The sequence below is a fragment of the Brassica oleracea genome, chromosome C3 (genome assembly GCF_000695525.1).
Source record: "Brassica oleracea var. oleracea cultivar TO1000 chromosome C3, BOL, whole genome shotgun sequence".
Taxonomy (NCBI): Eukaryota; Viridiplantae; Streptophyta; class Magnoliopsida; order Brassicales; family Brassicaceae; genus Brassica; species Brassica oleracea.
This window is the reverse complement of record NC_027750.1, coordinates 35,497,042-35,516,533: the sequence shown is the minus strand read 5'-3', so window position 1 is coordinate 35,516,533 and position 19,492 is coordinate 35,497,042. Positions and strand designations below refer to the sequence as shown.

The 19,492-nt window shown below is 34.9% G+C and overlaps 2 protein-coding genes across 4 annotated transcripts; both read right to left on the bottom strand.

Moving 5' to 3' along the window:
• Nucleotides 1-2,011: 2,011 nt before the first annotated feature.
• Nucleotides 2,012-2,545, bottom strand: LOC106330488. Its single transcript, XM_013768944.1, has one exon. The coding sequence runs from the start codon at nt 2,543-2,545 to the stop codon at nt 2,012-2,014; it is 534 nt and encodes a 177-aa protein (XP_013624398.1).
• Nucleotides 2,546-11,297: 8,752 nt separating this feature from the next.
• Nucleotides 11,298-18,721, bottom strand: LOC106334913 (protein TRANSPARENT TESTA 12-like). Of its 3 annotated transcripts, none has more exons than XM_013773301.1 (9): nt 18,303-18,721; nt 17,933-18,220; nt 17,568-17,821; nt 17,370-17,456; nt 16,982-17,038; nt 12,707-12,945; nt 12,100-12,218; nt 11,914-12,003; nt 11,298-11,530 (listed from the first exon to the last, which is right to left on the bottom strand). In XM_013773301.1, exons 1-9 carry the CDS (start codon nt 18,579-18,581, stop codon nt 11,480-11,482), a joined length of 1,464 nt encoding a protein of 487 aa, XP_013628755.1. In that variant the 5' UTR covers nt 18,582-18,721; the 3' UTR covers nt 11,298-11,479. The 3 variants fall into 3 exon arrangements, with proteins under 3 accessions (XP_013628755.1, XP_013628756.1, XP_013628757.1); XM_013773302.1 differs by having other exon boundaries at nt 11,308-11,530; nt 12,100-12,200; XM_013773303.1 differs by lacking the exon at nt 16,982-17,038 and having other exon boundaries at nt 11,329-11,530.
• Nucleotides 18,722-19,492: the final 771 nt, after the last annotated feature.

Sequence of the window (19,492 nt, the reverse complement as noted above, 5' to 3'; positions counted from 1 at the left end):
GCTAAATCACTAAGTTAAACCCTACCAATCATAACCGATAAACTCAAACTGAAAACACATCAACCCATAGAACGAATCATCACTCTCTCCTCAAGCTCTCAGCTCTCACACCTTCGGGCATGATGGCTACTCTCTTGGCGTGAACCGCACAAAGATTTGTGTCTTCAAACTATCTAATGAGGTAAGCTTCAGCCACTTTTCTTGGAGTGCTGCCACGTCGCTGCTCTGGAAATGCAGATCTGTTTTGAAATCTTGTGCGGTTACATACCCCCACAATTTCTTATCATTTTTATATTATTACTTATAATTTGTTTTAATTATGCAATTAATTTTTCTCTTTTAAAAGATGTCAGCTATTAGAAACTTGACACCTGTAAAATTTGTATAAACAAAGGTTCTAAAAATTTCTTAAATGAGAACCAAATTCTCTTTCTTTTTAATTTTTAATTTGTCAGATACCTTTTCTTTTTGCATTGTTGGAGGTGCTCTTACGAACCAATCGCTGGAACAGAAGCTTGATATTAAAAATCAATGCAGTTTCTATGCTATATTTTGCATCATTCATTTTTTATGTGTCTTTTTTGAACAAAACTTTCGTATTTAAATTGCAGGGAGCAAAAAATTACATGCAATAAACCAGTGTTTTTAGAACCCAAGAAGCCAGTACTTATAAGCCCAGATAAACACAACACACATTACAGAAAGAAGGACCAGTAAGCCCAATAACCATAACAAACAAAAGGTGGAGAGGCGGTGATCACGAAGAGGATGGAGACGATCACGAAGTGGAGAGAGTCGATTACGAGAGCCAGTCAAGTTTAAGAAGTTAAGTCAACCATCGTTGCATGAGGTTTGATGACCTTGCGGGATTGGTGTCTCTGAAAGAAAGGATTTTGTCTTTAATCTGCCTATCGACGAGACGAATGATGGCGTCTGGAGGGCGATAGATGTATCGATACAGTCAGGCGTTTCTCTCCGTCCATGTATAGTAGATGCAAGTCTGCCAACAAAGACATATGAGGATCCCTGAAGGCGAGCGGCAGCTTATTGACTGAAGCTGAGTCATGACGCGGTCCCACGATCTCTGAGGCTGGATTCCACATCGCGAGCCAGTGGTTCCCAATTGCTCCAAACAAAGTTACAGTCAAAGAAAAGGTGATTTCGGCTCTCAGTAGACAGGTTGCAATGCATACAATTTGGATCCGTTTGAAGTCCCCAGTCAAGAATCCTATCCTTAGTTGGGCATCTTCTTAAGACAAATAACCATGATAGGAAGTTGTGTCTAGGAATCCCACCTTTGTTCCACACTTTTGAAGACCAAGGTACTAGGATTCCTTCATCACAAAGCTTTTCATAGATTAGGCCTATATTGTATGATTTACTCCTTTTCCCATCTACTTCCCATTCATAATAATCCTCTGACTCGTTGAGATGTGTAGTAGTTAGCAAGACATGTATGTTTACCAGAGCCTCTGATCTTGCAGGAGGGATGCGCCAGCGATTGTCTTGATAGAGCGATGCAAGTGTTGCTTCTGGTGGAATTCCCAACCCTGAGTTGCTATTGATACTCAGGTACGATTGTAGGCAACCATACTCTGACCATCTATCACTCCAAAACCGACATGAATGACCATTCTGAACCCTCACTTTGATCCAACTGTACATGGAGCGACTCAGCTTTAGAAGCTTGTTGACTTGCCAAGAGAAACATTTATGCGAAGCGGTGGTCCGAAGGTTATTTAAGCATCCATCCAAAACCTCCTCCTTAAACTAGGCCACCCAAACTGATCCCGCTTGGAAGAATAGTAGCCAAATCAACTTGAGACAACATGCCTTATTCCAGATCCTAAAGTTTTTTTATTCCCAACCCTTCTTCTCTTTTTAATTTAGTGACTACCTCCCAGGAAACCCTAGCTGAAGAGTGCTCCTCAATGTCACCCTTCCACATGAATACACCACATGAGGAGTTTATACGCTTTACACAAGCCTGAGGAAGAATGAAGGTTGAGCACTAGAAGGTTGTTATGCCAGTGATAACAGCTTTTATGAGGAGGAGACATCCAACAAAGGACAGTGATTTAGCGCTCCAAGATGACAATCTGCTCTTTATCTGCTGGAGGAGGACTTCACAATTTAGGAGAAATAGCTTTTTAATGCATAATGGAATCCCCAAGTAGCGAACTGGTAGCGTGCCCATTGGCATCCCTGTTGAGAATTGGATCAGGTGTGTTTCATGAGTTGATAGGCCAGATGCGAAGAAGGAGGACTTTTGGACACTGACAGCAAGGCCTGATCTTAATTCGAACTCTCGAAGAACCAGGAGGACAGCCTGAACCGAGCTGAGAGACCCATCTATAAAGATTAGCAAGTCATCCGCAAAGCTTAAGTGGGTGAGTTTGGAGGTCTGGCAGTTGAGGTGGTAGTTGAATTTCATTTCCTGAGCAGCCTGGTTCAACATAAGAGAGAGAGTGTTCATGGCTATAACAAAGAGGTTGGGGATAGGGGATCGCCCTGTCTTAGCCGCGGGTGCCTTTGAAGTAGCCATTCACAAATCCATTGTAGCCGACAATGAAGTTCGTTATACAAACACAAGCCTTGAGCCATGATAGCATTAGCAGAGGAAGCTTGGAGAGAAGAGAACAAGAAGGACCATGACAAGGTATCAAAATCCTTAGCTATATCGACCTTGATGGTTATTCTTTTAAACTGATTGTTCTTGTGCTACCCTTGAACCAGTTCTCATGCCAGTGAAGTGTTCTCAACCAGCAATCTCCCTTTTACAAAAGCGGTCTGATTGGGGACAATAAGCTCAAATAAGATGGGTTTTAATCTCTTGACCAGAAGCCTTGAGATCACCTTATATATTGTATTCAGACATGCGATCGGTCGGTAATCAGTTATCAAGGAGGCTCCCGGGTGTTAGGAATCAAGGATATGATTATGGCGTTTGTGGAGGATGGCATGAATGAGTGGAAGAAGAAATTCTGAATAGCTTCAGTCACCTCAGAATCCACAATGCTCCAGGAAGATTTATAGAACCCAGACATAAGTCCATCAGGTCTCAGCGTCTTGTTCTGATTAAGCTTAAAGAGTACTGATTTATTTCTTCTGTTATAGGGATTGTCGTCATCTGGGTCGGCTGAGTTGCAGTACAGGTAAACGCTGATAGGGACAAAAACCAATGAGTAGTGGAGACTAGTCCAATAACATGCACATGAGTAGGTCCCATAATTGTTTGGAAGTGAGAGACATCAAGAAGACTCATCTGAGTAGGATCAGAGATGATAGCGCCTGAGGCGAGTAGAAATGATCGAATGAAGTTGAAGTTCATCCTTTTCTGCACCGTCCTAAAGAAGTAAATGATATTCTGATCCCTTTCCTTCAACCAGCTAACTCTTGATTGTTGCTTGAAATAACTTTTCTCTATTCCCTACAGAAAGTTCCATATCTGAAGCGCCTCCTTCTCCATTTTAAACAGATGAGCTGACGGAGAATTAAGAGCTTGTACCTGCACATCTAAAAGCACACAGTTAGCTTCACTCACTCTCACTTGAATTTGTGAAAAATTGTGAAAAATTCTCTCGATTTAAGTGTTTCAAGTCTCCCTTTATCTGTTTTTGTTTCCAGTAAAGCGTTGTGAGGTTCCAGAAAGTGTTTCCGGCCTGTCTCCATGCATCAAGCATCACTTGGTGAAAGCTCGAGTGTTTAGTGAGGTAATTACAGAATTTGAAAGGTTGGTTTCCAGAAGGTGGGATTTTTGTGTCTAGGTATAAGGTACAAGTGCAGTGGTCGGAGATGAGGTTAGGGTGAAAGAAGGTTGAGCTGTTAGGGAAAAGGTTCAGGACAGGGTTTTTGATCAGAAGTCGGTATAGTTTCTTAGCAATTGGGTCTTCAGGTTGGTGGTTGGTCCAAGTGAACAACCTGGTAACGAAAGCCATATAAATCCATTTGAGTAAAGCAGTCCTGAAGCTCTATCATATCAGGAGTGAGAGAGTTGACTTCAGAGAGGGAATGTTCAGCATGGTGAATAATTTGTTTGAAGTCTCCACCTAGAACCCATGGAACCGTGTCCAACGAGAAGCACTGATAGAGATTGAGAAGCTCTACCAATAGGTTTGTACGTTTTGTCCTCTCATTTGAGGCGTATATTGTTGTGAAGACAAACGGGAGAGAACCAAGGATTTTTACTTCACACGTAAGCGCTTGTCTAGATTGCTGTAAGACACGAACATCAACGGGGTCTTTCCATATTAGGATAATTCAACCATCATCATCCTCTGAGTGATTAAAGGTAAACTTCCAGCCTCTGCATGTTTTGTTCATCACATAGTGCAGGTTATAGTCTTTAATGTGTGTTTACAAAATAGTACCAAAAAGGGCTGATAGGTAGATAACCAATTAGAGAATGGCTTATGCTTGTCCAGATCATTTAGACCTCGGACATTCCAAAAAATAATTTACTATACTTAGGAATTAGTCAATAGTCTCTTCATGGTGAAGAGAACCATTAGGAACCGGATTGGAAAAAGTGTTTGAGAAAGAGTTTACAAAAGAAGAAGAAGAGGGTGGCAGGGTTAGGGGAAGGATCGGAGGAGGAATGGAAGAGAAGTAGGAAAGTTGGGCTAAAAAGGATGGGAGTGGCTTTTGATCAGGGTCAAGCCGAGTGCGTTTAAGAAACGGTGTAGATAAAGTTTCAGGTGAGCTTTGAGGGGATGGGATAATAGCATAAGATAGGGAAGGAGGGAGATTTGTATTTGAGGGCTTAGTGGGAATAAGTTCAGAGGTGAAAGGAGGATTTGAAGGTGAAGGGTTAGCATGGGAAGATTTATAAAAAACAAAAGGTAAGAGATGAGAGGAAGCCGAAGCAGAGGGTGGGGGCGGGGAGACATTCCGAATAACAGTGGGGGGAGCAGTAGAAGAAGAGGAGGGAGGGTTATTGTTATCCTTAGGATGGACCACATTTTTTCCTTTTTGAAAAGATGAGAATGGTTCTTTTGTGGTTTCTTCACAGATACCTCAGAAGATTTTGCAAGTGGAAGAGCATGGAGACAGTTACGTGCTACATGACCAAGTTCTTTATATAAGGAGCAAGTAGGCGGAACCCAAGGATATGACTCCTGAACCTCAACTACCTCACCACTTTGGCGCACAAACTCTACCACATCCGGTAAAGGCTTGGTAAGATCAACAACTACCTTGACGTGCGAGAGAGTTAGACTCACTAAGTTTTTGGTAAAATCATCAGTCTCCTTCGGTTCACCTACAAGGCTAGCAACCAAACTCAGACCTTGTTGGTGGCGAAGATCCAGTGGAACACCCGTCAAGTGCGCCCAAATTTGGATGGATTCAAGAGATGGCGGTGAGGCCGACGCTGAAGAAGACCATTGAACCGCATTGAACATGGACTCACCAACGTACCAGACTGTTTTTTCGAGTATCTTCTGCCTCAAGTAGTCAAAAGGAATCCTCACCAGCATGGATCGAGACAACGGGTTAGTGTGAATCTCAACTCGTTTTTCTTTGCCCCACATGTGATTTAGTATGCTTTGAATTTGATTAAATGGAGAGAGCCTTCCATTGAAGTAACATATTATGAAATCTTTGTGTATTTCAGCTCCTTTCTGAATCACACTGTCGGAGATAAAAACACCAGGGACTTGTTTGTCGGAAAGAGTAACAGGAGCCAGACACTTGAGAGACTTATCTTCTAACTTCCTGATTTTTTTTTTTTGAACCAGAGGAGTAGTAAGGGGCGGAGCAGAGGGGTTTTTATTCTGTTCAGCAGTAGGATTCGGGTTTGTCTTGAGGGGTGGTTCAGAATTTGGGGTCGAATCAGAAGGTTTAGGCGGAGCGTGGTTAGGGTTTGTCGAGGACGGTGGAACAAGGGGAATGTGAGATGGTGGAACATGGATAGTTTAGGAGGCACTAGAGGCTTTATTAGTTTGGATGGGGGAGGAATACTTAGGGTGGAGAATCTTGAAGTTCGCGGAAATAGTGTTTCCAGATCCGAAAGAAGTAGATTTTGGAGAACCAGTTGAAACAGAAGCTGGACAAGAAAGGCTAGCACCAACAGCAGTTTTAGAAGCGGAAGATTTCACCGCAGGCCAAGTAGATCTGGAAGTTTGCGATGAAGCTCGGGTGGTTTAGAAGAGGATGAGCTGGGAGGAACGGGCAAGGGAAAGGGGGTTGTCAGGATTAGGAGGGTCATGGAGGATGGGGTTTGAGCTGTCACCAGTGGTGAAACGCGGCGGAGACAGGGCGGAGCCACCGTTAGGTGGGAACCAGGGTTTCGCCATTATTGTTACCGAGAGACTTTTCTTTTTTTAATATGTCAGGTTCTTTTTTTTTTTTTTTTTTTTTTTTTGTAACTCTGGTATCTGGGCAGCCACATTCCCAACTATCTTTTTTTAATATGTCAGGTTTTTTTTTTTTTTTTTTTTGCATCAATCTGTTAACACTATCTTTATGTTGCCATTAAAATTTTGTACTACTTAAAACCAATTCCTACTAGGAAGCATGCATGAATTTAAGAAGTAATGTTATCATCAACATGCACGTTAAAGATCTAATTAACGTGCCAATGGTTTAAAACTCAGCTTTACTTTCATTAACGCTGTTAATGCGTGTGTATATTGATTTACTTTCATTAAAGATGTAAATTCGTGTGTTTTGTCAAAAAAAAAAAAAAAAATTCGTGTGTTTATGTATTTTCTTTATTTTTTTTATATCGCAGTACATGATATCATATCAAAAGATGAGAGATGAGTCGTTTTGTTAACTTGATCACTGTAACAGATAATGCTTGAGGCATTTCCGACTCTATTCTATATTCCACTCTAAAATAGAGTTGAGAGTAAAAATGTTCCGATGGTACTCTATTTTTCACTCTATAATTGAGTAAAAAATGTGTTTACTCTATATATAGAAATAAATTGTTTTTTTTTCATCATTCTATTTTTCACTCTAAAATAGAATACTATTGAAATATATTACAACTCTATTATAGAGTTATTTTGTTTTAGAGTGAAAATATGGTAAACCACTGGAGATGGTCTTACAGCCACAAATCTTAAAGATTGTGTTATTCAATAGCGGATTTAAAGTTAATTTAATAGGTTTTATAATCTATTATTATTCAATGATTGATTGTAAATTCTATAATAAAATTTAGTGTTATTGGTTATTACATTTAAAATATCTCAATTAAACTTGTTTGAATCTTATCTTATTGGTTCTTAGATTTACAATTTACTCACTAGAAGAATTTACAATCCATTGTTATTTAGTTAAGAATTTGAATGTAACAATTAAAATCTAGTGTTATTCATGTTTAATAGATTCTTACAATCATTTGATTTGAAAACAAATTGATGGATTTGAATGTAGCTTCATGTGTAAATTACACTCATCAAAAATTTAACATTTTACTATGAAATTTTAAAATCATTTCTTTTTCAATTAAAAACAATATTATTAGTCACCATCAATTTTCCCTCGAAAAAACAAATCATCACCACAAAACCCAAAACTTTTTGTAACCAAACAACTTTTCAGGTTTTGTTTTGAAAAGAAATTTCCAGTTTTTCCCTCGAAAAGAATTATAGCACGCATGTATGCAACGCATTGACCACAATTTCCATTATGATATCGTTTTATAATTCATTCAAATGATTATTTCCATTTTAAACAATAACACCCCCAAAATGTTTTAATATTTTTGACAAATATTTATGTATAATATATCAAAAAGAATTGGTGAGAAACTGAGAAAACGTCATTGTATCATTTAATTTTTATTGAGAATAAATTGAGAGATAATTAATCTACAAGGCAACATTTTTTATCTATATAAATATATATAAATGCCTATCTAGATTTGAATATTTCATGGAAATATATTATGTTCAAATTAGGTAAATCAAATTTTCAGCATTTATTTATGTTTTAATATTATTTGCTTTTTTGCCACATGATTTTTATTTATTATTATAAAGATTTTTCTGTGCTTTGCATGGGAATTTGTTTTTCATTTTTTTTTTCATTTTGACAATTTTTTAAATTTTATTTTTTCACATTGTTTCAATTAGTTACTGTTATGCATTAGTATTGTGTTTATTTTATTAACGAAAGCACAGCCCCATCGTCTTGCTTGGTTTTGTTAACCATTTTCTCCTAATGGAAACTGAAATGAGAACAATTTATATTAATTTAAATGATTTTATTGAATTTATATCCCTCATTCTTTCTACTTCGTGTGTTTTAATTTATGACATCATTTTTTATTTATTAAACATAGAAAATGAGTGTATTTTAGATACTTGATTGGATTTAATAACCTTATATTTATATTTTATATCATCCATTTCATTGTGGCTTTCTATATTTTCCGTCATTTGTAAAAATGTATATATTTTATATAATTTTTTTTCACAACTATTTTCAAAATTTTAATTTTAATTATTTATTAATTATTGGTTAAGATTTTCATGAATTTCTTATTAGTTTTTTTCTAGCTTAAGTTTTGTGACCACAAAAGAGAGAAAATTCCATGAGATACACTACCTTTTGAGGTAAGAATCCATTTAATTTAGCTTAATGAAACGTGAAAATACTATTTAAAATTGATTTATTTATTTTTTATTTGTATAATTTTATATCTGTTCTTTTATTTTATCTATTTTTAATTATATTATATATTTTCACTAATTCTTGATAGTTTTATTTTATATTTTTTAATTTAGTTGAGATACGTGAGAAGACTTCTTCGTAGGTTTTATGTGAGTCTTCCAAACCCTATAATCAAATAGTTCAGCAAAAAACACTTCTTTAAATTCAAAAGATACTTAAAAATGTTTAAATCAAGTTATTAGATAGACACTAAACATATATATGTCATTTTTTTTAAAGATAAGATTTCAAAATCTAACCCTAAAAATACCAACAATACTATAACATATGTTACCAAACCCTAAACCAAAGACTATCATGACTCAATCTACATTTACTCATCTATGATAAAAATAATTTAATTTTAGTAACTCTAAATTTCCATCATTTATAAATGTTTACTGATAAATGATTTCAATTTTTTCCCTTTGACAATATTTTTTTTATAAATTTTTAATTACATTTAAGATCTAATACATGAGAAGACTTCTCTGGAAGACTTTTTGAAGAATTCGATTTAGGCAGAAAACCTGATACGTCAGAAGACTTCTTGGAAAGTCTTCTGTGAATCTTCCAGACCCTATAATCAAATAATTATGCAAAAAATACTTCTTTAAACTTACAAGATACTAAGAAAGTGTTTAAATCAAGTTATTAGATAGTCACTAAACACATATTTTTTAAATTAAAGAAAACAAAGATAAAATTTCAAAATCTAACCCTAAAATACCAACAATACTATAACATATGTTACCATACCCTAAATCAATGACTATCATGACTCAATCTACATTCACTCATCTATGTTGAAAATAATTTAATTTTAGTAAAATTAAATTTACATCATTTAGAAATGTTTATTATTACATGATTTCAATTTTTTTCCAACATAATATTTTTTTAAAAAAAATTAAATTATTTTAAAGAACTACGGAACGAGAAGACTTACAAAGAAGTCTTTTTCTTATGACCAAACAAAAAACTTCTATTGAGTTTTATCATTATAACCTTTCGCGTGAGCATATTTACAAAGAATGTTGTTGTAATTTCACTAACATTTTGGGTTATTTTTAAATTTAATTAAATTTGGAATATACTTTTGTATTTAAAATCAAGTTTTGAGTCATTTTTGGCAATTTCTCATTTACTAAATTATCAATTTTTAAAAATTTGATGATAAATTTTTGGTTGGATTAAAAATGAAATATTGATTATAAAAGATGGCTTGCTAAAGAATTTTCTTTTGATTGATAGAACATTATAATAAGAATTATGCTTTTTATTATCAAATCAATAATTATTATGAAAGCATTTAGAAGATGCAAATGCTTTCAAATATTCTTTATCTAATAGAAAAATTATGCTCTTCATTATCAAATCAATAATTATTATGAAAGCATTTAAAAGCATTAGAATAAGAATTATGCTCTTTATGAACATCACCAGCTCCGACCTCAGACTTGCGAAAGAGCTATGTGGCAGACCTCACATCAGTTTCGGCCAGACCTCTCCCGAGTAACTACACTCAAAGAAGAGATGGTCTCTTGATTCCATCACATTCTGACAGAGAACACATGATAGATTAGCGCCTATATTCCAGGCCAGCATGCGATCTCCAGTTGCCAATCTATTTTGAGTTACTAACCAAGGAAGGAAAGCATATTTCGTAATCTTGTGCCTAAACCAGATGCTCTTCCACCTTGAACCGGGGATCTTCTTTTCGAATGAGTTCCCATGTCTGTTTCGTCTTGCCAATCTCTCAACTCTCTTTCTACTACTTTACATGTGTTTGTTACCGAATTTTCGAACAAGAGAATTATCATGCAACTAATGAAACAGTTGAGATTGCCAATAAAGAGTTGGCCTTTTCCCTATGAGAGGCCAACAAGAGCCGCGGTGCCATTACCGATAGTCTTTTTTGCAGTGGGCACAATTTCAAGCTTGAGACCCATCATTTTCGTATAAGCAATCGCGGAAGATGGTAAGAAAAATTCATTTGGTTAAAGATATATTGTCCAACTAGACAGAGACTTGTGCCTTGCACTTGGAAGAAATATTTATAAAAAACAAATGTTACATAATTGTTAAACAAAACAGAAATTTATTTTTACAATACAAAATTAAACCGTCAGTTTAAATACATAATAATTTAGGCACTTATGATATGCATTACATTAAGGGATCACAATATGTAAAATATTTATTATTCCTACTCATATGATATATTTTATGATCATTTGTATCTTGTTATAAAAAATTTAAATCATTCGATCAAAAAAATTTAATGTGAAATTTTTAACAATATTAGTAATTGATGGTTATTTTTAAAAATCTAAAAATATAACATATACGAAAAAACTAAATTTTTATTATACAGTTAATGTGATTATTTAATTTATTTTAATAATATAAAATTAAACAAAAATGATGAAATATTTTTTATTCAATATCATTAATATATAATTTGATTATATTAGGTAACCATGTAACTTTTATTTAAAGAAAGAAGAATAATATATATGTATGCATTAATAACTAATTTATGGTTAGTTTAATAAAAAGTACGGTATATGTTATTATGTTTAGATCAAAAAACTTTAGTAATCACTCTAGAAATGATTCTGGCATATCTTTAAAATTGTAATGTTTATCAAATAATATATATAGAACATTTCAATACCAAGGTACACCGTTTTGACTGGTTATTTAAACATCCACACAATATTTCAATACAAGTTTACCAAAAGAAAAATACCAACAGCGACAATTAGTATATAAAAGAAAGCTTATGATGAGTTGTTTCGATAAATCTTCATTTTAATGTCTTGGACCATTTGTTAACACGTACAATTGCTATCTGCGCCTGCAGATTTTATCAACAAAAGAAAAACATCATTAGTGAATGGGTTTCGCAATGAGAGGAAGCACAGTACCAGCCATAAGACAGTCGACCAGCTTGCAAAGTTGATTGATAAGACAGTTAGAAATCGCATTTCTTCTACAAAGTACACTCTCAACCCGAAACTGCAAGGTCTAATGATCAGGTAGTTTGCAGTTCATGACACTGCAAATTAGAGCTTTAGAATTCTTTTTTCAAAGGTAGTTGTATGAACTACTCATAGTTGTATATATATTCATTTAGTGATGATCAATAAATTTAAAATTTCATAAAAAACAAAAACTGGGTTTCTGTAGACAAAGAAAAACAAAAAAAGAGAACACATGCAACAACAAAAAAAAGTTTACCTCTTTTTCCCAATCACACCTCATTGTGATGAAACATAAAATCATTGTCTGAACTAAGGTTCCTCCGAACATCATACCAGCCCAAATACCCTACAAATAAATATAATCACAAACCATTATCCTTCTCAATAATCTCATATATATAAATGATTTAAATAAAATAATAAGAGAATATCGTAAATCTACCATGACGCCGAATTTAAAGATCCAGCCCATTAAAAACCCAAGTGGAACCCCAATGCAGTAATAACATCCCAAGTTAATATATGCCACGTAGGATTGCCAACCTGATCCAACAGCAACACCTACTCAAGAATTAAAAGTAACACACAAACTTTGACTCAATAATTAAAAGAGAAATTGAAAAGTCATAGCTATAGGCCATGTTCGTTTACGTGTCGCGCGACCTGCGACTTGCGAATAAGATTACGTTCGTTTACGTGTCATGCGACCTGCGACTAAACCTGCGACCTGCGACTAAAACTACGTTCGTTTACGTGTCGTGCGACCTGCGATCTTCGACCTGCGACTAGTCGCCCGATCAAAATTTTCTTAATTTTTAGTTGCTGTTTTTTCGGGCGACTTGAATGGGAATCCACGACTGGTCGCGCGTCGCGCGACATCAAAACGAACAACAACATGCGACTTGCGAAATGCGACCAATCGCAGGTCGCATGTTACGCGACAGCAAAACGAACAACAACCTGCGACCTGCGATCAGTCGCAGGTCGCATGTCGCAGGTCGCGCGACACGTAAACGAACATGGCCATAAACAAAGGGTTTGTGACGTACCGGAAAGAACCGGTTGAACGCTGTTAAGAAGAACGGTGAGAGCTAACAAAATGGTGAGTTTATTAACAGCCGTTAAAACGGCTTCGCTTGATGAAAAGACGTGAGCGATTTGGTTATGGAAAAGCATTATGATCACCCAGAAAAATAATCCGATTATTAAGGATTGTGTCACTGAGACAATCGTAGCAAACTTTGCTCCTTTTCCATTACCCGCTCCTAGTTCGTTTGCTACACGTACACTGCAAATAATTATTAAACACTCCCATGTTATAATAATAGATAACTTGTGACTATCGTCTTACTATATACACACATGCTACACAAAAAGAAAAGACGAGAATAAACTACAAATCGACAGTATAAAGTACATACCTAGTTAATCCTCTGTTTCATTTTCTTTGATGTTTAAGATTTTTGAATATTGATTAAAAAACGCAGAATTTTATTCAATTTACCTCTTTTATAGTAAAATGTTATTAACTAAAACAATTCCACTAATGCATGAAAAAATCACTAAGCAGAATATAAATAGTCACAGAAATCAAATAATTTTAAAATTTTGCATAGAAATTATGAAAAAAAAAACTAAAATAATTCATAAAACACCATTTATATTAAACAGAGGAATTAGTATTTTATAGTCCCACGTCTTTCTGTCAAAGTACGTGAACTGTCACTGAAAGCCAGAGTCGGTCCTCAATAACTCGGGCCTTATTTAAAATTAGAAAAAATAAGTAATTTAAACTTTTTAAAAAAATATATATATAATTTTAAAACAAATATTTAGTCTAAAAATTACTTTCTTTATGGAAAAATTAAATTTGTAAGTTTTAGCAACATAAATATATGTTCAAATTTTAATTATACAATTAAATTTATTTATCTATATAGCAAAAATATGATATAATTAATACTTATATATAACACTATATTAATATATATATATATATATATATATATCTAAGACTTTGAATCACTCCTAACTTCTAGGGAGTCCAGCTCGGATGACACGTCATCAATTCGAGCTTCCTAGACTCGACACATGTCCATTAAATGATATGGTGCGTTTAGTTTTCTGTCGAGAGTTAACATTATGTGGCCCTGATCTTTCATTCTGTATTAGCCCAACAGCCTGAGACCCCTTTCGTTTGTCTATTCTCTCTTCAGCGCCGAAATTAGGGTTTATCCTCTTTTGAATCTCCTAAAACCAGAAATGATCTTCTGCGTTCTCTGAACACCGACAATGGAGTCTCTGGAATTTGGGTCACTTGGATCGACGCTAAGAATCTCTAAGTTGGTGTTCTGTCGCGTCGTTTGGTCTCCTCTTCAAATCAACAGAAACGATCTGAGTTATTACAGATTCATCGCCTTTATGTTTCCAATCCTGCCGACCCACTACGCGGTAATTATCCTCCTCGACCTCCTTTGTAACTCCAATTTTCTGATCCTATAAAAATAGGGGTGAAAATTACAACAAATCTCCTCATTTGCTTCACTTCTTTGCTTTCTTAATCTCTCAAATACAGGATATGGCGAACTCTAGATCATGCGTTGAAGTCCGGTGGTTGTATTGAGGCTGGTGTGATGCATCTTCTTCGTTTTTAGAAGATTCGTAATGTGAAGAAAGGAGTGGGGCTCATGAGTATTGAAATGAGATACAAAGTATAGGGCTGCTTCAATCTCAACAAGACTCTTATCCGCACTGTTGGATCCTTTGCAGAGGATGCAGCAGCAGTATTATCTCAGTTTCTAAGCCCTTTCTTATATGCAAAAATGTGAACCTTTTTTTTTTCTTTCATCTCTAATTGCTTCTCTTTCTCTTTGGCACAACTAATGCATCTAGAAATTGTTTAAGCTCTCCTCCATGTAATCTAAAGCTGATGTTTACATCACTTCCATTGCATATAACTGAGATCCACTTTCCTCTCGATTGTAGAGAGTTCGGCTCGCGGCGACTCTAAAGCCTCACCAAGTCGAGGGAGTCTCTTGGCTTATACACAAATATCTTCTCCGCGTCAGTGTCAATTTCAGTAACTCTCCACCTTTTTTTCTTCCGATACAAAAAAAAGTTAAACCAATTCGTTCAATTTTTCGATTCTGATTACAGGATACGAGGTACCACCGCCGTTTTTTTTTTTTTTGAAATCTTCTCTTTGTGATTGTATCTATGTTGAATCTAATCTACGGATTGAGCAGATGGGGTTGGGGAAGACTCTACAAGCAATTTCTTTCTTGAGTTATCTGAAGTTTCATAGAGGATTGCGAGGGCCATTTCGTGTGTCAATGAGATCTGCTTCTTAAAAGACAAGTTCTGATGTTGTGTTGTTAATGTTGTGTCTTTATTTTGGCAGTTGTTCTTTGTCCTTTGAGCGTAATGGGTGGTTGGTTGTGAGAGATAAAAGGTTCACTCCAAACCTTTAAGTTCTTAGGTGTGTTGGTGATAAGGAATGCCATAGGGATTTGCGTAAGGTAATGCATGATTACGTCAACAAGAGCTCTAAGGTGAGACTGAAAGTTTTTGTCTTTCTCAAGAACTTGGGGTTTATCAGCTGTGTGTAATTATATTGTTCTGTTTGTTTTGTTTCAGGAATCTTTGTTACCGTTTGATATGTTGTTGACAGCGTATGATATAGCATTGGTGGACCAAGACTTCGTTTCTCAGATTCCCTGGCAGTTCGCTGTAATTGATGAAGCTCAAATACTCAAGAATCCCAACAGTTTATGTTGCCTAACTAGGAAATATATTTTAAAACATTTGTGGGACTGAGTTAGATATATGTACATACTCTGGCTATAAACTGGTCCCGTAGAGTTGTTAGATATATAATGCTACTCTGATTCCAGAAAGGAGTATGCTATAGCTTATTATGTGAGAGGTTGACTGAGAGTTTGATTGCCAATATTGTGTGAAAGGTTGTGAGTGCAGAATGTAATGAGTTGATTAATTTATTATGCCACATCGGCTATTCTCCCCAGGCAAAGTTTCAGCAAATGTTTTTTATCATTTTCATATTTGGGTATATGATATCAAAATATGTCCTTTACAAATTTGATAGTCATTTTATATTGGGCTAGCATTCCATTTTTGGTGAGTTGATCTTTTGGTGGACTTCGAAATGAAGTATCGTTCCAATAAGTATTTCTCCGTTAAATAAATGTTTGGTCATGAGATGGCTAACTAATAAATATCTTATGCCATTTATTTTTCCTTAGAACAAATTCAAAATAGTTTATATCATCTTGAATAATTTTAATATATGTAAATAAGTTAAAAATATGAAAAGTTATTAGTTATATTTAAAATTGTAAATATTTTTTTAAATATATTAGAAATATGCATCGATGAAAAGTTAAAATGTCGTTTCATTTATACAATTTCAATAAATCTATTGGAAAAGTTACTCAACAACAAAAAGAGGAAAGCTGAATATTAATGCAAAAATAAAAACTACATAAATAATATTAATGAATAAAATATAATATAAAACTAAATATTTTAAATTTTAATATATAATGAAAATAAGATTTCGCGCGAACCATGTATCAACTTTTTAAAATGTGGAGGTCCCACGAACAGGGAGCCCCATTCAAATGTTTCCTGGGACTCCCCTCAAGTCCGGCTCTGCTGAAAGCCACAGCCATGCACGCATTTACAACATAACTAACACGAGTTCGATATACAATAAATACGGAGTACTAGTTACACGCAATAAATATAGAATTAAATACTTGGAAAGCTAAACAAAAATCAAACTCGACATGACCTTTATGGACTCCACAATCATTTATTTATAATTTTAAATTCACGGCCCACCTGTTAATATTTGGTCGTTAGAGCAGCAACTTTATCGGAGTCAAGAAACTTTCGATTAGATTTCCCGTAAAGCTTATAACCCCGTAATTACATACGTTTATATAATATATACATACATATACATGTATTTTAAGAATCTAGTAGCAAGAAATCTCTAATAAGGTTGTTCTGATTACTCCAGATTCTTAATTTGAGTTTTTTAATTCAACACTTTTTTATTTTATTTTATTTTATTTTGTTTTATTTTATAAAATAAAAAAATGTCAAATCATGAATTAAGAATCCGGATTAATCATGCTCTAACGACCAAATATTTAATACTTTTTTTTGGTCTAAAATATTTATTACTTTACTAGTATGGTTGTATTAAGAACTTGGTTGTACTACATAAACCGAACCAGATCCAGTTCAAAAATAATTAACTGGTTTAGAAACTAGTTATAGAGGAGGATGACGTTTACCCGGTTCCTGCAAAGAAAGAAAGAGGAATCATCATCTCCCATCCATTTATCGTCATGCTGCCAAAGTTTTGTTTCATACGTCAATCATATCTAAGAATAAGGGATTACAACGAATACTTATTCCAAAATAACAGAAGATAAATGCTTTTATTGGTATAGACAGTGTGGTAACTAATGATCATCTCTTATGACTACATTTTCGTAATGTTTCTACTTTACTGTGACCTCTTATTATTGTCGGATACTATCAAAAAAAATATACTGCTGTTTTGTGTCACCAGTCGTATAAAAAGTGAGTATAACCCTTTTTGCAGCAACCAAAACAAACAAACTTACAAAACAATGCGGTACCCATAAACACACACAAAAAAGGTTGAAACTAGCTTACCATATGGACAAAGAGTCGACGGCTATCCGAGGATTCTGAAGAGTTCCAGTCATTATAACCAAGATCTGATAATACCAGTTCTCCAAACTGTCCAGAAGAGACAAATCACCTACTGCTTTAAAAAAAAATTGTGTGGTACTGGTACACACAGACAATAATATCAGAAAAGGGTACTTTATAAAAGTAAAAAGTTCGTACCAAAGCATAACGCCAGAAGAAGCAGAGAGTTTGAGAAACTCCCAAAGTCCGGTGAAGGCTTCGAAGGATAAGCCGGTCCAAGTGAGTGGACAGCCACCGCAAACCGAATAAGCTAATAGAATAAAAACACTGATCCACCAAGATATACCAACTGTAGCCATTGTCCCCGCGACTCCAAGTTGAAGCCCGTACACGAACAACCAACACATTAAAACGTGAGCCACCAATGCAACCGCAGCCGAATAAGCAGTCACCTTATAACTCAAGAGAAAAAAAATGATTAGCTATTTAGCTTAATATAAAAAATGTTTTTATAAATAAACTGATTTTTTCATTGTGTTTGCATTTAGCGTTGTTTTGCGTACTTTGTTTCTGAGCTGGCACTGGAGGAAACGTTGAAGCGGTAAAGCTAAACAGAAGGAGAAATGGAGAGGGATGGCCCAAAGGGCGACAACACCGCAAAGCTCAGCAATATCGTCCGGTTGACCGAGAAATTTCAGAACCGGAGTTGTGAAAAGATAAATCGGTAATAAAAAGACAGAACAAACGAACAGAACAATCCAAGAACGCTGCATATAAACTCCTAACATGAAATACTTCTTCGCTCCAAACGCTTGTCCACACAACGTCTCTAACGCGCTCGCCATTCCAAGCTGCACCATTTTATATACATATATTTTTTCATATTACTGGGAAAAAATCAACACACATCAAATAATTAAACCTCTATAGTACCAAAAGGCCGAAGTTGAAGCCGAGGATGACGTTAATGACAATGGATATTGCGGCGAGTTCAACATCTCCAAGATGCCCAGCGAAAGCTTGAGTTATTACAAGTATCGAATTAGTCGTTAGCCTACTGAATATCGCAGGACCAACGACTGTCCATAGCTTCTTTGTCTCAACCCAAACTCTCTTCTTCAGTTCTCCACCGTCTTCCTCTGCCGTGTTAGGACTTTTCAACAGTGGAAGAATCCTCGACTCTGATTCTTCTTCTCCTCCTCTTCCTCTCATCGCTAGTCTTCTTTTTTCTCAGGAGATGAAATATGAGGGAAAAAATCAAATGAGAGGGGAGATTACTTCTTCCAGGTATTTTAATTGAGTTTTGGAATCAAATCATTTTCCGCATGTGATGTAATATGCTTTGGGCATCATTAAAAATGCTAAATATGACAACAAAAGATAAATATTTTCTATGAAATTTTATACTTTTCTCAATATGATAAACTACAACTTTTGTAAAAATGAAAAATAAATAAATCTTGCCTCGTTATAAGTGTTTTTTTCGAGGAACGACTATTCTATTACTCAAGTTCGGTGTGGTCTAGATAACCAGACCGAAATAATTGTTAATACAGCACTTACGTGACATTAAATATATGCATTTTTGAGACAAATATATATTAGTACTAGGGGGTTGTCTGCGCTACGCGCGAGAAAGTTGTAATTATTTTTCTATTTATTTGGTTTTCATGTGTTTTTTTTATGTTAATTTGCTATGATGATTTAGTGTATTTTATTTTATAGTATAATCCTACTCTGTTTGTTTGATTTTTATGTGTGTAACAATTTTTTTTTGTAGATTATCAGTTTTAGTTTTGTATAGTGGTGGTAAAATGTTTAATATTTTGCATTAGACTTGCATGTTGACCATAATGTTGCCAACATTGATCATCCTTAGCTTCACATTGTCGGTATTCTAATTTATTTAAAATACTTTTTCCTGATATTCATTTATCCTCTGCATAACATTAGTATGACATATACGTAGAAGACATTTATATACGACTCTTTAGTAGTCGAGTGAAAATAATGAAACCATATATCGGTGTTTTTTGATGAAACTATTCTTGTACGCCTTTGACATAGTGAGATTGTGGGTTACCGACATCAAGACATCTACTCATTAGATCCTCATATATCGT